This window comes from Phalangium opilio, unplaced genomic scaffold (genome assembly GCF_054372755.1).
Source record: "Phalangium opilio isolate 3A_F unplaced genomic scaffold, DU_Popi_V2 ptg000063l_1, whole genome shotgun sequence".
NCBI classification, from domain to species: domain Eukaryota; kingdom Metazoa; phylum Arthropoda; class Arachnida; order Opiliones; family Phalangiidae; genus Phalangium; species Phalangium opilio.
The window spans coordinates 6669552-6682537 of record NW_028324180.1 but is presented as its reverse complement, the minus strand read 5'-3'; the positions used below and the strand labels follow the sequence as shown (position 1 = coordinate 6682537).

Here is a 12986-nt window from a genome sequence, read left to right as displayed (position 1 = left end):
ACCTCACCACAATTCTCTCACATTCACTCTCCCTTCAATATATATACGATGTGGCTAAAAACAAGCTAAAAGAAAGATACGGCGATAATATTACGTTGACTGATATGAAGGGGGCAACCTGCATCGTTTCCTTTAAAGATTCAATTGGAAAAATTCTACACGAGAACCTTGATTCGTATTTTCTGTGAATGTACACTCCAACTGCAGTTAGCAGCTTTGGTACAAACGACCCAGGCCTGCGTATCGATATTATACACTCCATTATTGCGGTATCAGGTCAAAATATCGAAAATAAAATGTCGAATGCTAAAATAGCGTGTTGATTTCGTCGAAACAAACAATAGCGAAATGCAATAATAGCGAAAACAACAAGAGCGAAATGCAATAATAGTGAAAACAACAAGAGCGAAATGCAATAATAGCGATAGCAAGGTTAGCGAAGTGCAAAAATATCGAGAACCAAAACAACGAAATGAAATATTGGAGAGAACAACAATAGCGAATTTCTTATGGTACCTTAAAATATTTTTAACAATGCATACGTACTCCATTCTGAAAGATAAAACACCGAATAATCCCCCGTAACAGGAAATGCAAAAAAGAGGGTATACGGACTAAATGCCCCCAACACAAAAGACCCCCGATCATAATCCTCCATTTTTGAAAACTTACAAAATCCCCCGGTCATTTTTCCCCTATCCGAGGAAAGAATACAAAATCCCCCCACGCTCTAGACAAAATCCTACGGTCATAATCCCCCGACCGTGTTTAATAAAAAGGTCATAAAAAATACAATATCAAAATTATCTAAAACACTAGCAGAGTCAGCGATCTGGTGGCATAGTGGATAAGGCGTTAAACAGCGGAATGGATGGTGGGTTCGTTTCGGTTTCCCCGAAGGTAAATAAATATTATTAAAATAAAATTTGACTTATTTCTAATCAATTTGTGACTTTCATTCAGTTCTAGGGCAAAAATAGGTGTACGTAAAAGTTATTAGCGTAAATATGGTGAAAATTTGCAAATACGAAACATTTTTTGCTTTGGATTGGTTAGTTAGTGGTGTCAATGACATGCAATGTCTAGGTTGGGTTGGGTTAGGTTAGGTTCAGTTCGTTTAGGTTCGATTGGATTAGGTTAGGTTAGGTTTGGTTAGGTTTGGTTAGGTTAGGTTAGGTTTGGTTAGGTTAGGTTAGGTTAGGTTAGGTTTGGTTAGGCTAGGTTAGGTTAGTATTTTATTTTCATTGACTTCCCAAAATAATATGCCTTTTCCAAAATATTGTATTTTATTTTCATTGACTTCCCAAAATAATATGCTTTTTCCAAAATATTGTTGTTTATCTCCAATGACTTCCCAAAATAATATGCCTTTCCAAAATATTCTTGATTATCTTCATTCACTTTCCAAAAAATATGCCTTTTTCAAAATATTGTTGATTATTTTCATTCACTTCCCAAAATATTATGCCTTTTCCAAAATATTGTTGTGTATCTTCATTGACTTCCCAAAATAATATGCCTTTTCCAAAATATTGTTATTTATCTTCATTTACTTCCCAAAATAATATGCTTTTTTCAAAATATTGTTGTTTATTTTCATTCACTTCCCAAAATATTATGCCTTGTCCAAAATATTGTTGTGAATCTTCATTGACTTCCCAAAATAATATGACTTTTCCAAAATATTGTTGTTTATCTACATTGACTTCCCAAAATAATATGCTTTTTCCAAAATATTGTTGATAATTTTCATTCATTCCCAAAATATTATGCCTTTTCCAAAATATTGTTGTGTATCTTCATTGACTTCCCAAAATAATATGCCTTTTCCAAAATATTGTTGTTTATCTTCATTGACTTCCCAAAATAACATGCCTTTCCAAAAAATTACTTAATATAAAGAGATTTCCCTCCCTGTCAATCACAGTTTGGTGGGAATTTGTCCTGGGGCTGGGGGGCATTTGAAGTGGGGCCTGGGGGGAATTGTCCGGGGGATTTGGTCGCCTACGAGAGGGGATTATGTCCATTTTTTCTCTTATGGTGGGATTTAGCTCTGAAGTAGCTTTTGACAGTCTTTAAGCTATGATTTCAAAAGGTTCTCGAAACAGTCTAGACCTTTAATGGCGGGCTGCATTATAGTAGTTTGAGGATTACTCGACCAATGCTTTGATTATGTTATAACAACGATGCTATCTTCATCGCATGTGCATTCAATTTGGTAGTTATCGAATCTTTACTACTTTATATTAGGTTTCGTTGTAAAGGTATTTAGCTGTTATTAATTTCGCTAAAAATGTATTTAGCGTTTAAAGATGTCGAGGTAATTGTAATTCGCTAACTTTGCTATCGCTATAAAGATATTTCGCTATTATTGCATTTCGCTGTTTTTGTTTTCGCTATTTTGACCGTCGATATTGTGCCTTCGACATTTTGGATTTCGCTATTTTGACCTACAAGCCATTATTGCATGTCGTTGTCTCTTATAAGATCCAGATTCATTTCTCATCTTAGTTACTCGGTCAATTGAATCTTTAAAAGAAACGACGCAGGTTGTCCCCTTCATATCAGTCAACGTAATATTATCGCCGCATCTTTCTTTTAGCTTGTTTTTTAAATGTTTGGTGGTGTACATGCATTTGAAGGCGAAAATGCCTTAAATGTTTCTTCTAAAACATCCAAGGAATATTGACATTCGTCATTATTTTCCAAGTAGGAACATAATTTGGAAAGGGCTTCCCCTAGTTCTGGGTTTTCAGGTCGTCCTATATGTCCTGATGATTCTTCATGCAAGAAAAATTCGACCTTGCATGGCCTATGGTACTTTGCTTCTGCGGCAACTAAATCTCTCACTGAATTTACACGCGCATTAAAAATTTCCCCAAGTTCATCGTTTCGTTCAAGAGCGCGTTTCTTTAGAGCGTCAGCTATCTCTAGGGTTGTCACTTCTGAAACTGGTATGCGATACCGCATTTCCTGTTTTTCTTCCCTTTCACTAAGTAAAATCTTTCCACAAAATAAACAGTTGGTCTTAATGTCAAATTGTTCGAGAGATGATCGTAGTCTCACTGCATTATCAGTTAACTCATTTCCAGATGTCTCAGTGGAAGTGGGTTTTAGATGAGCCTCAATGCTCGAGGGACGCGTATAATTTTTCCTACAGAAAGTGTGAACTGAAATACTTGCGACATCTTGTAGTTTTACATGTAATTGATCCTTCCTTTTCAAACTGCATTCGATTAATGTTTTAATCCCCCTTGTCACGATGACAGTTTCGCCACTAAAAGGTTCAGAACACAAAACGCACTTATTCGCCTCATTCAGCTTAAATTTTAACTAACGTTAGGTTAAATTAAATATTTTTAAAGTACTTTAAAAAAAGTGATGCTATAGACATAGCTTTCTCTATTGGGAAATTGGAACAGAAACTTAAACTGAAAATCTACCCTGAAGCTAAAAAAATCGATAACGCTTGAGGCGCCATGCAGTTCGAGGCAGGGTGTCAAACGATTCAATAAATCTCAAGATTAATTTGATCGATTTTAATACAGAAAACTTAGTATGATTGAGCGTAAACAAATGTAAATAACAATTATTTTAGAAAAAATTAAAATACGTTTAACATTTAAGAATTTTGGAAAGCAACATATTTTTGAATTTTTTTCCCATGATAAGCGTGAACACCTCTGTAATAATAATGTACGGGCTACAAAATTGGATCGGTTAGAATATTAATCGTCATAAGACATCGTTTAAAACAAACTTCATGTAAATCGGTCTACTAGATCTCGAGATATAGAAACATCCGGTATGGTAGCCATTTTCCAATATGGCGGCGAAAGCCGGCACCGGAGGTTTGGGGACTTTTGGGACATTAATGAGAACCATAAGCTCATTGGATTCTGAAATTTTCAGCTTGGTCATATTTAGTTCCTTTCAAATTCATATCTACCCTGCACTATTAGAGAGTGTGCAGCCAGTATGGAGTATTTCAAGATGGCGGCCACTCAAGGTCGAGGGGGCGGGTTTTCCCGTTCTCCTCACTTTACCTGTCAGTATTTGATTGATTGTTTGTATAGGCTTATAACAAAAGATGGTTTTGTAGGAATAAAGACCATAATATAAAGTAAAAAAGTTATTTTATTTTCTTTAAAAGTATAGGTTCTAATATTAAAGATATTTTTTCAATTTTCATTTTAAAATGCATTTGATTTATTCTAAAACAATTCCTTCTATCTTCGTAAGGAAGAAGATAAATTTTAATATTATTTTTAAATCTTACGTAAGTCATTAAGCCTTTCTTTAATATACAACGAGTTAAGTTGTTTTCTAATGTAGAGTTCCAAAACTAATCTTTCGAGATCTTTAGTTTTGACTTTAAAGGTGTGATAAAGTTCTTCCGGGTTTTCTTGAGGTTTTTCCGGTGGATTTTCCTCAGTCTTGACTTTTATATTTTTGGTGTACGTCTCTGTTTCATCAATGGTAAAGGGTATATTTTTAGTAAGCCTACCTCTGATAAAATTACATTTAGGGAAATGTTTTAAATGTTCTTCGTAAGGATTATCGGTCGGTTTCCATGCTAGCAAAATCCCGTTGCATTCGAAACATTGTACTAGATCATCAGTATGTAACGAATAAAACCCCGCGCTGCTTAAAGCTTTTTTATAGTTTTTATCTTGTGGCCAGGAGTAAAAAGGGTGATATCTTTGCAGTTCGGAGTTCATGATGCTGAATGAAAATTCTTATAGGAATATCTGAGTTATATCCACCCTAAATTTACTACCCCCCCCTTTTTTTACCTTCCCCCTTAAATTCCTTAATATATGAAATAAAAGAAAACAGTATTAAAAAAAAAGGTGACACATTTATTTTTTAAAAATACAAAAGAGATTACAAAGAGTATTTGTTAACAAAAGAATTAAGTTAGTCTTTACGGGCGCGCTTCAACATGTTTGTAACAATGACGTCGTTTTTCAACCGATCTCGTCCAAACTGCTTCATGAATGATTTGTGGCTCTTTCTTTTTGTTCTTTGTATTATATACATAATACAATAAAGTCCGCATGTCGAACTTGACAAGTTTTGAAGTCTTCTTTTGTTAAAGGACCATTTTCTTGAATTTCTTTTAACAAATTCTTTAATCGAGGGGAGAAAGTTCCCTAAAGCCAAGGAGTCAAAATAATAACCCCTTCTGTTTCCATCAAAGTAACAGCATACCCAGTGGGACCCGTCTTTATAGTGATTGTCTAAATTTATTATAATAGATGAAGGAAACTTGTCAATTTTTTCGGGTAATAAATCACTTGGGTAAACACCTAGGAAATGTGGCGTGAATCGTAGAAAGCGTGTTATCTGATCGGCGTTCATTATTTGTTTAACAAACGATTGACACGTTTCTATTTTTATCTATTTGTAACAAAGCCTGGAATTCGGCTAATACGATACAACTAAGAGTAGTGGGTGTGGGTTTTTCAAATCCCAATTCTAATCTTAATTGTCCTCGCTTCGTGGGACTCCAATGATCTGAATGACTCGCGTAACCATCAGGTGTTAAGTCTAAACAGTAAATGGCGTAACCCGAGGCAAAGTCGTCCATAGAGATATTGTTCCCCTTGTCATTGTAGTGGCAGTTTGACCCCGAAAATAAAGTGTAATAGCTTCGGACAAATTGCTTTTTACTGTAGTTGGGTCTTAAGGCTCTGGATGGGTATTGTTCGGAATTGATGAATGCTGCTAGATGATTGACATTCCAATGTCCAAAGTCGAAAGGGTTACTATCCAATGTTCCATTGTAAGCAGTATGCTTTACAATAGCTACTGTAATCCTTGAGGGCTGGGTACCCAGGTAGATGTTTCCGATTGATGTGTTTAAGATATTAGGCGAGATTGTAAATATTTTAGTTTCCGTTCTAGTGTAACTATATTGGGCTGGTTTAATACTTAAGGCTTGTTCATGAGCAATTAGAATTTTAGGGGCTAATTGCAACTTTAAGACGTATAATATGGCTTCCACGATGACGGGTTTATAACCAGTGCCTGCCGCGGGAAGTTTACCCATAAGACAAAAATTAGGTTTGCTTCTGTGTAATTTTAATTTCATAGAAACTTCGTTTATCAGATATCGAGGGATATTAAACATGTCTACGTAAAGGCTGGAATACATCTCAACTTCCTCGGATAATGCTGTAAGTTTCTGTCGTTTAACAAAACCCATATTTTCTGTAAGCGAATCCATGCTTCCACTTGTATCTTTGTAAAACAAAGAAGCCCCCAAATGAGATTCTTTAGCCGCCGGACCGTATGACGTCAGAGCCGAAAGCAAAGCCGTGTACGCGTAGTTACTAGCAGCGGGCGTTGTTGCGCAATCGCCCAGCTCCAAATCGACACGCTCAAATTGACTGTGTTGGAAATTATTTACGGGTCCAACCTCGTCAGTGGCTGTTAAAGCGGTTCCATCCTCATTTACAATTTTAGTTCTGGTGTACAGCATTGTTAAGGCTGTATCCACGTATTCGCTACCGCTAGACGTTACTTCAAAGTCAAAGGTTGATACGGAACCCATTTGGAATTTTCGATGGCCGTTTGAAGGGAGGGGTGGCGAAAATATCGAAACCAGTACTGCAAGCTTCGGTCATTTTTTAGGGAGAGAAAATATCGCGAACCGTTTTGAATGAAAGTTTACGTTTATCTGGTTTAAATTTGTTTGTGTTGCTTTGTTTTATAGATTTCTTTCTCTTTGGTATTTTTTTCTTTTTAGCTAGTCTTTTCTTTTGTTTGCCACCCCCTCCTCTACCGTATTGTTGTTGTACATCATCCAGCGTTTCGGTGAACCTTCTTTTAGCGGAAGTTTTCAGATCCTTTCCAGCGGCAACATCGTTTATAATCTCTGAAGATGTGCCCAGAAGCTGTTTACCAAGGAACTTTGCCCCTTTAATTAAGAAAGGTGATACGTATCTTCCGAAAGATTTCAAGAAGGACCCTATGCCATGCCCATTTTGTCCGTGTCCGTGTTGTCCCTGTTTGCCGACGTAAAAAGTCAGACCACCGCCTGACATCGCTTGTTGAGTATAATAATCCGTGTAGACACATCTTTTGTTATCTAACGCGTTGGACTTGCGCATCTTAAATGAACTTTACAGTGCAACAGTCCAAACTGAAATAAAGCCGGTTCACCCATGTGATCCTTTATATAAATGCCAACCTCGCTAATATAATGTTTTGACAAAGGGACGTAATGGGGTGAGACAAAAGTAAGGCACACGGTATCCCCGTGTTTCTTGTCTTCGATGGGTATAATGCGTAAGAGAGGGGCGTGGATGTTACCGACAATTTCCCCTTCTACCAGGTCGCAATAAATATATAATTGAGATGGTACGTGATAGTTTAATCTGGCTGGTCTATCGCTCAAACCTTGTATATTGAGATGGTCTTTGTACCCCAAGATGTCGGCTAATGATTTGTGGGTCTTGAAGATAATTTTTGTATCACCAGAGGCATCGGTTTTTTGTTTTACATGTCCCGTCGTTTCATTAATATGAAATAAAGAAGCTGTTTTTTCGCATACTTTGGAAGTATTGATAGTTTCCACAACGTGGTTTAGTGATTTGTAATGACCAGCCGGTATATTATGCAGTTGATAGATTTCGTATCTGGTCAGTTTTGTATCTTTTCGTTCGACCTGGTATGTTAAGTCGCATGACTTGGGGTTTTTAGGTTTTTTAAAGATGTCATCATCCAATGAATCTTCAGGTGTTTTTCTCTTATTGGTTTTGTATATTACATTGTAGAAGCTGTTTGTATATATTATCTCTACTAACGAAATTTCCCATTGTCCTTGTAAATTAATAGGATCCGGTAGTTTAGTGATGTAACTACCCATAGTGTTATTAGGGTAGATGTCCATACTAGCGTCGCTAGGTAGCGTTAAATAGAATTCAGATTTTCTGGACATTTTCGGCTGTTACCCAAGAGTTCTGTGATTTAGGTAAACCGATAAACGATACAAAATATTCTAATTTCCCTTTACGTTTACGTTTCTTGAGTATGGAGTCTATCTTAAACAGTTTGGGCTCCACTGTTCGAATGAGCTGATCAGAGTAAAACAACCCGCTTATATGCTTGTCGTCCAAATCTTTCAGACGATATAACACTGGTTTTCTGAAACTCAGAATAGAGGAAATGACAAATACTTCCGTCGAGAAATTATGTTCATAACCTTTAGAAAATTCTGGTTTAAGCTTACTTATTCTTACAAAATCACCAACACGAAATTTGACATCTTTTTTAGTAGGCTTATTACTCAATTCAGGCTTGTAAATGTTTTTGTAGACGTCCAGAACGTTAGATGGGGAAACATTATCGGGTGCCATTTTTATTACGGAGTGATAAGAGGCATTGTAGCCTTTAACTATGTCCGGCAAATGATCAATATATCTATGAGAATTGAAATGAGTCAACATTTTGAATATTCGATGTTTTAAAGTTTTAATTAATCTTTCTACAAAAGGACAGTGGAATTTTTCTGACGTCATAGAACCGTATTTGATTTTATTTTTCTTTAGAAGTTTTTGCGTACTTGAATTAATAAATTCTTTTCTTAAATCGGACCAGATGGCTTTAGGTTTGCTTTGTTCGATGATTATTTCGAGAGCTTTCGTAGCTTCGGCAGCGTGTTTTCTTTTCATGGGTACCACAAAAGCTTTTCGGGAAAAGCAATCAATGCCTACCATAAGGTATCTGTAGTTATCGTTGTGCTTGGCGATTGACCCCAAGTCAGCTAGATCAACTTCGACTCTATCCGAGATGTTAAATACAGGGATTTTAGTCTTTTGAATTTATTTATAGCAGTTTTATGTAGTGTGTAAACGTCAGTGGCCTCTAGAAAGGCTTTGACATCGCTTCTCGAAATGTCAAGATGTTGAACCGCCTTGTACAAGGGGGCTAAACCCGTGAACCCTGACCTGTGTTTGCTGTTGAGATAAGTGTCCTTTAAGATTTCCTCTTTTTGGAGCTGCGATAGACCTCCCATTCTGTACCCTTGGTATTAAAAGGTTGTTTCTTTAATATTAAGGGGCTGGCTTTATTGTCAAAGGTTAATCTCTTCTTCGCTCTTAAATACGATCGTGGTCGAAGCCTATTTTTTAAGGGTACGGAGAGAGGCGATGTCTTGATTGATGAGGGCTGTGCTGAGGGGAGCTTTGATTTACTTTTAGGAGGTAGAAAGATTTGAACAAAAGGTTCAAATTCTGTCCATCCTGTAGGGGGAATCCCCATAAGCGAACGAGTTACCCCGTATTTGTTGAAGAGCATAGGTTGTATAGTAAAATATACTAGTTGAACTATATCAGAATCAGGGATCTTAAGGTCATTCACATAAAGAACCCCCGCATCATCCCAACGTATACTATGGAGTTACTTGTCAAATGATCAAATATCTTTTTCGCTGCCCCCCTATATTTCAGTGGAAACATATTAATCCAGGTGTCGTGTTTATTCGATGGGCGTGGTTTCAAGATGCCCTGGTACCTTTTCAAGGCTTCCTCGTAAAAAACCCATTTGGTTCTTTCATCTAAAGTAGGATTTGAGATAATTAGGTTCATCTCTTTATCCAACTCTGATAACACTGCATTGTTTTTTGAAATATCATTGTTTGTTGTTATTAATTGACGGGGTGGTGGGGGGGGGGTCAGGACTTTGTTCGTGTTGTTGTTGCTGTTGTTCCAAAGGCACTAAGGTCATTTTATTAGCGTAAACTAACTGTTTATTCATTTTGCAAATAATCCGCCTAAAAGGCTCGAAATTACTGGAAAAAGGACGCTAAAAAAACCACTTCCGGTTTGTTTAGATAAAATAGCTCTTTTGTCTTTCCAATGAGTATTTTTGCAAGCGATTTTTCGAATATGTTTCTTATGCTTACACAGTTTATTATAAACGTCTGGTTTCAAATTGATGGCGCCTTGTAAAGCGTTATGACAACACTCGCTAATTGAATCAATAATTTCTCTATTAGAATTTTTAAGAATAGCTAATCTTTGTGGTTTTTTTAATTGCCCCAAAGCGGCTATTAAATTGATATTTTTAGCGGCTAAACTTTTTTTCTTTTTATTCAACGATGTTTTCTTGACCTTTCTCTTTGGAGACATCGTAAAGAATGATTGAATTTAGGAAATGTTGTTTAATTATATAGTTTTCTTCTTGGGAGTATAGATGACTATTTGTTCTCCCGGTAAAATATTTGTTCTAAACCTTAAATCGGAATGACATTTTTGGGTTAAATCACAAAGTAAATACCCGTATGGTTTTTCAGTCGCGTCCAAATAACATTCTACTCTAAATTTAGAGTTGTTAGGTGCCAATTGTTTAGAATGGGCCACTAATTGCATAAGATCTCTTACGGTTTTCATAAGAATCATGTAATGAGCGTTTAAGGAAGCTGTTCTCAAGTTTTTTTCAAATATATTTTGTAAAAGGGTAATTACGAATAATTTCCTATGATGCGATTGTTTAGTAAAAATTTCGGATAAAATATTATTTTTATTTTCTAACATAAGATCATCTAATACGATTAATGTTGTTTGAGTACCATCGTATATAGTGACGTCGGGTAAACCTTGACGCATAATTACACCCATTTCTTTTAATTCATCGTAACCATTCTGATATATACTATAATGCCAAACAACTAAATCAACTTTAGGTTGAAACATTTTATCCTTATTTTCTATTATTCTTTTACATAAAACTGTTTTACCTGATCCCGAACGACCAAAAATAATTAAGTTTCCAGGTGTAGTGAATGGTATCATGTCTAATACTTGAATGAAACAAATTTGTAATTATCATTCATACTTAAACACGATTAATTAAAACGCGCGCGCGTGGTTCGCGACCCCCACCCCCCTAAACGCGGTCGGACGCCCCCAAACGGCTCGCGGGGGGGAAAAAGCGCGGTTCACGCGGGTAGGCCAGCACCACAAACGCGTTGACATCATCTTGCCTTTCACTATAGTATCTTCTATAAGCCTTTAACATGATCTGTCACTATTCGAGATGGTAAATACGGTTAAAGAAGCTTGTACTGATAACCAAAGAAGCTTGGATGAGCAAATAAAGAAATGCTGGGGGCAATTTTTCAAAAATCTCCTTAAAAGGAGATATACTGTGGTCCAATGACATGGCTTCGGACCAATTTGCCCACGAAAATATTTACCCTTGTACATGCTAACCATCTTGGGGACACGTGTTTGATCTCGAACACGCCCTGACCATAGTAAAAGGTATAAAAGGCCGATGTTCAGACCCCAAAGGCACCATTTTTCTCTCAAGCAAACCATGAACAACCAGCAACAACATCCAATGGACCTTTCTTCAGCCAGGTAAGAAAAAACTTTTTTATAAAACTTAGTTTTTTGAGAGAAGACTTAGAAAATCTTTCTCTATAGTTATGTGCATGGTGTAGACACCCCGTACTCCCCCTGTGAGTTCTCCGACTCACAGGGGACATCCCTTTCGGGGACTCCCGAACCCCCACAGCGGCGTCCTCACTGCGTCGTCGGGCCGCAGCGCCGGCCGCCCAGCCCATCACCGCAGCCGCCCAGCCCATCACCGCCACCGACTAGCCCGTCACTCCCGCCCACCCCGCCACCGACGCCCGAACCTCAACACTGTTATCAACCTCTCCCGGCCATACACTATCCGTGGCAAGCCATGCCTCGGCCGGGAGAGGCTGACTTAAATGTCAATAGTGACTTGTAAGTGAACCTTTTATCTTTGGGGGTAATATAACGCGAAATTATAATTTCTATTTATTCGTAGCCTCGTTTACCAAGTCCAATTGTACCTGGTGGTACTTTCGGAGGTCATTGGGGATGCTGATTATTTAAATGACCTGCTGAATCAGGTTCGGCAGGTCATTTATAATCATTCGATCTTCATCCCTGATGAGTAAGTATTTTTAAAAGGTTTTATTCGGTAAAAAATTTTAAACCAAATTTTTAAACCAAATTTTATAATTTTTATTACAGCCTCCTAGCCTTTAACTGCCGAGGGTTCCGGTAAGCTAAATACATTTCTTATACATAATATTAACAAGTAATAACTAATTTTACTCTCTCTCTTCCTTAGTGTAACCCTCGAGCTAGGGCAGTTGGCCTTGTACCGCCGGGTACGTTTTTTGGAGGTGCCGGCGCCTGCTGCACTAGTGTTCGAGAACTGGGATGACGTACTATTCCATGGGTTCTCGGCACTAGTGCAGATCCTCATCCGGCCGTGAGGTGGCGGGGGTAGGGGGCTAAAAAAATGTAAAATAAAATCTTTTTTTTTGAAAATATTTTTAAAAAAAAACTTGTAAATTTTTAAAAAAAAATAAATTCTGATTTGACTTTATATACTTCTCTTTATTTAAATTAAGCTTATATTTTTACCTTCAAAGTTTGGTTAATTTTTCTAAACTCAAATTTCATAGGCTTAAACAGTAGAAGAAAAAAAAGATATGTTTAGTATTAGCTTTATAAAATGGAACAGTTTTTAGTTCAATTCAATTTATTTTAAACATAAAACTTATAAAATTAAATACAAATAAAATTAAAAATGAGTTAATAAATGCATACGTGTTTTTAAAAAAGTTACTTGCCCCGAAATTACAGAAAATAAATTATAATTATAAAAATAATTTTCAAGATTTTCTTCTTGTAGAACATTGTTGAATTTCGTCACGACCTGGTATGACGTTATAAAGTTGGTGAAGTACCCCACCACAGCGTCGAATTTTTCAGGTTGGTCATCTAGGCAAGATATATGATCGGGGTCTCCGTATAAATTGTCATAAATATCATTATAAATTTCTATAATGATATCTGCCATGTGTGTAAACACAATTGCATGGTTATTTATCTTGACGAGATGCTCCTTTACAGCTCCTGAAACGCGGTTCAATGCCGCTGTTTCCATACTGGTCAAAACAATAGAGTCCTCCTTTATTAAGTCTTTAA

The 12986-nt window shown here is 36.8% G+C and overlaps 1 protein-coding gene across 1 annotated transcript; it reads left to right on the top strand.

The window, feature by feature from the left end:
- The first annotated feature begins 10373 nt into the window (after window positions 1–10373).
- Window positions 10374–12148, top strand: LOC149662848 (uncharacterized). The gene is made up of 4 exons (XM_089842373.1): window positions 10374–11372; window positions 11439–11747; window positions 11812–11940; window positions 12021–12148. The coding sequence occupies exons 1-4, from the start codon at window positions 11287–11289 to the stop codon at window positions 12052–12054; spliced, it is 558 nt and encodes a 185-aa protein (XP_089698499.1). The 5' UTR covers window positions 10374–11286; the 3' UTR covers window positions 12055–12148.
- Window positions 12149–12986: the final 838 nt, after the last annotated feature.

What these genes read in the sequence shown, in the direction of transcription:
- LOC149662848 (XM_089842373.1), top strand. Translation starts at nt 11,287, where the DNA reads ATGTTCAGACCCCAAAGGCACCATTTTTCTCTCAAGCAAACCATGAAC. An exon ending in ATGGACCTTTCTTCAGCCAG is followed by an intron (nt 11,373 to 11,438) that starts GTAAGAAAAAAC and finishes CTTTCTCTATAG; the next exon opens with TTATGTGCATGGTGTAGACA. An exon ending in TCGATCTTCATCCCTGATGA is followed by an intron (nt 11,941 to 12,020) that starts GTAAGTATTTTT and finishes TTTTTATTACAG; the next exon opens with CCTCCTAGCCTTTAACTGCC.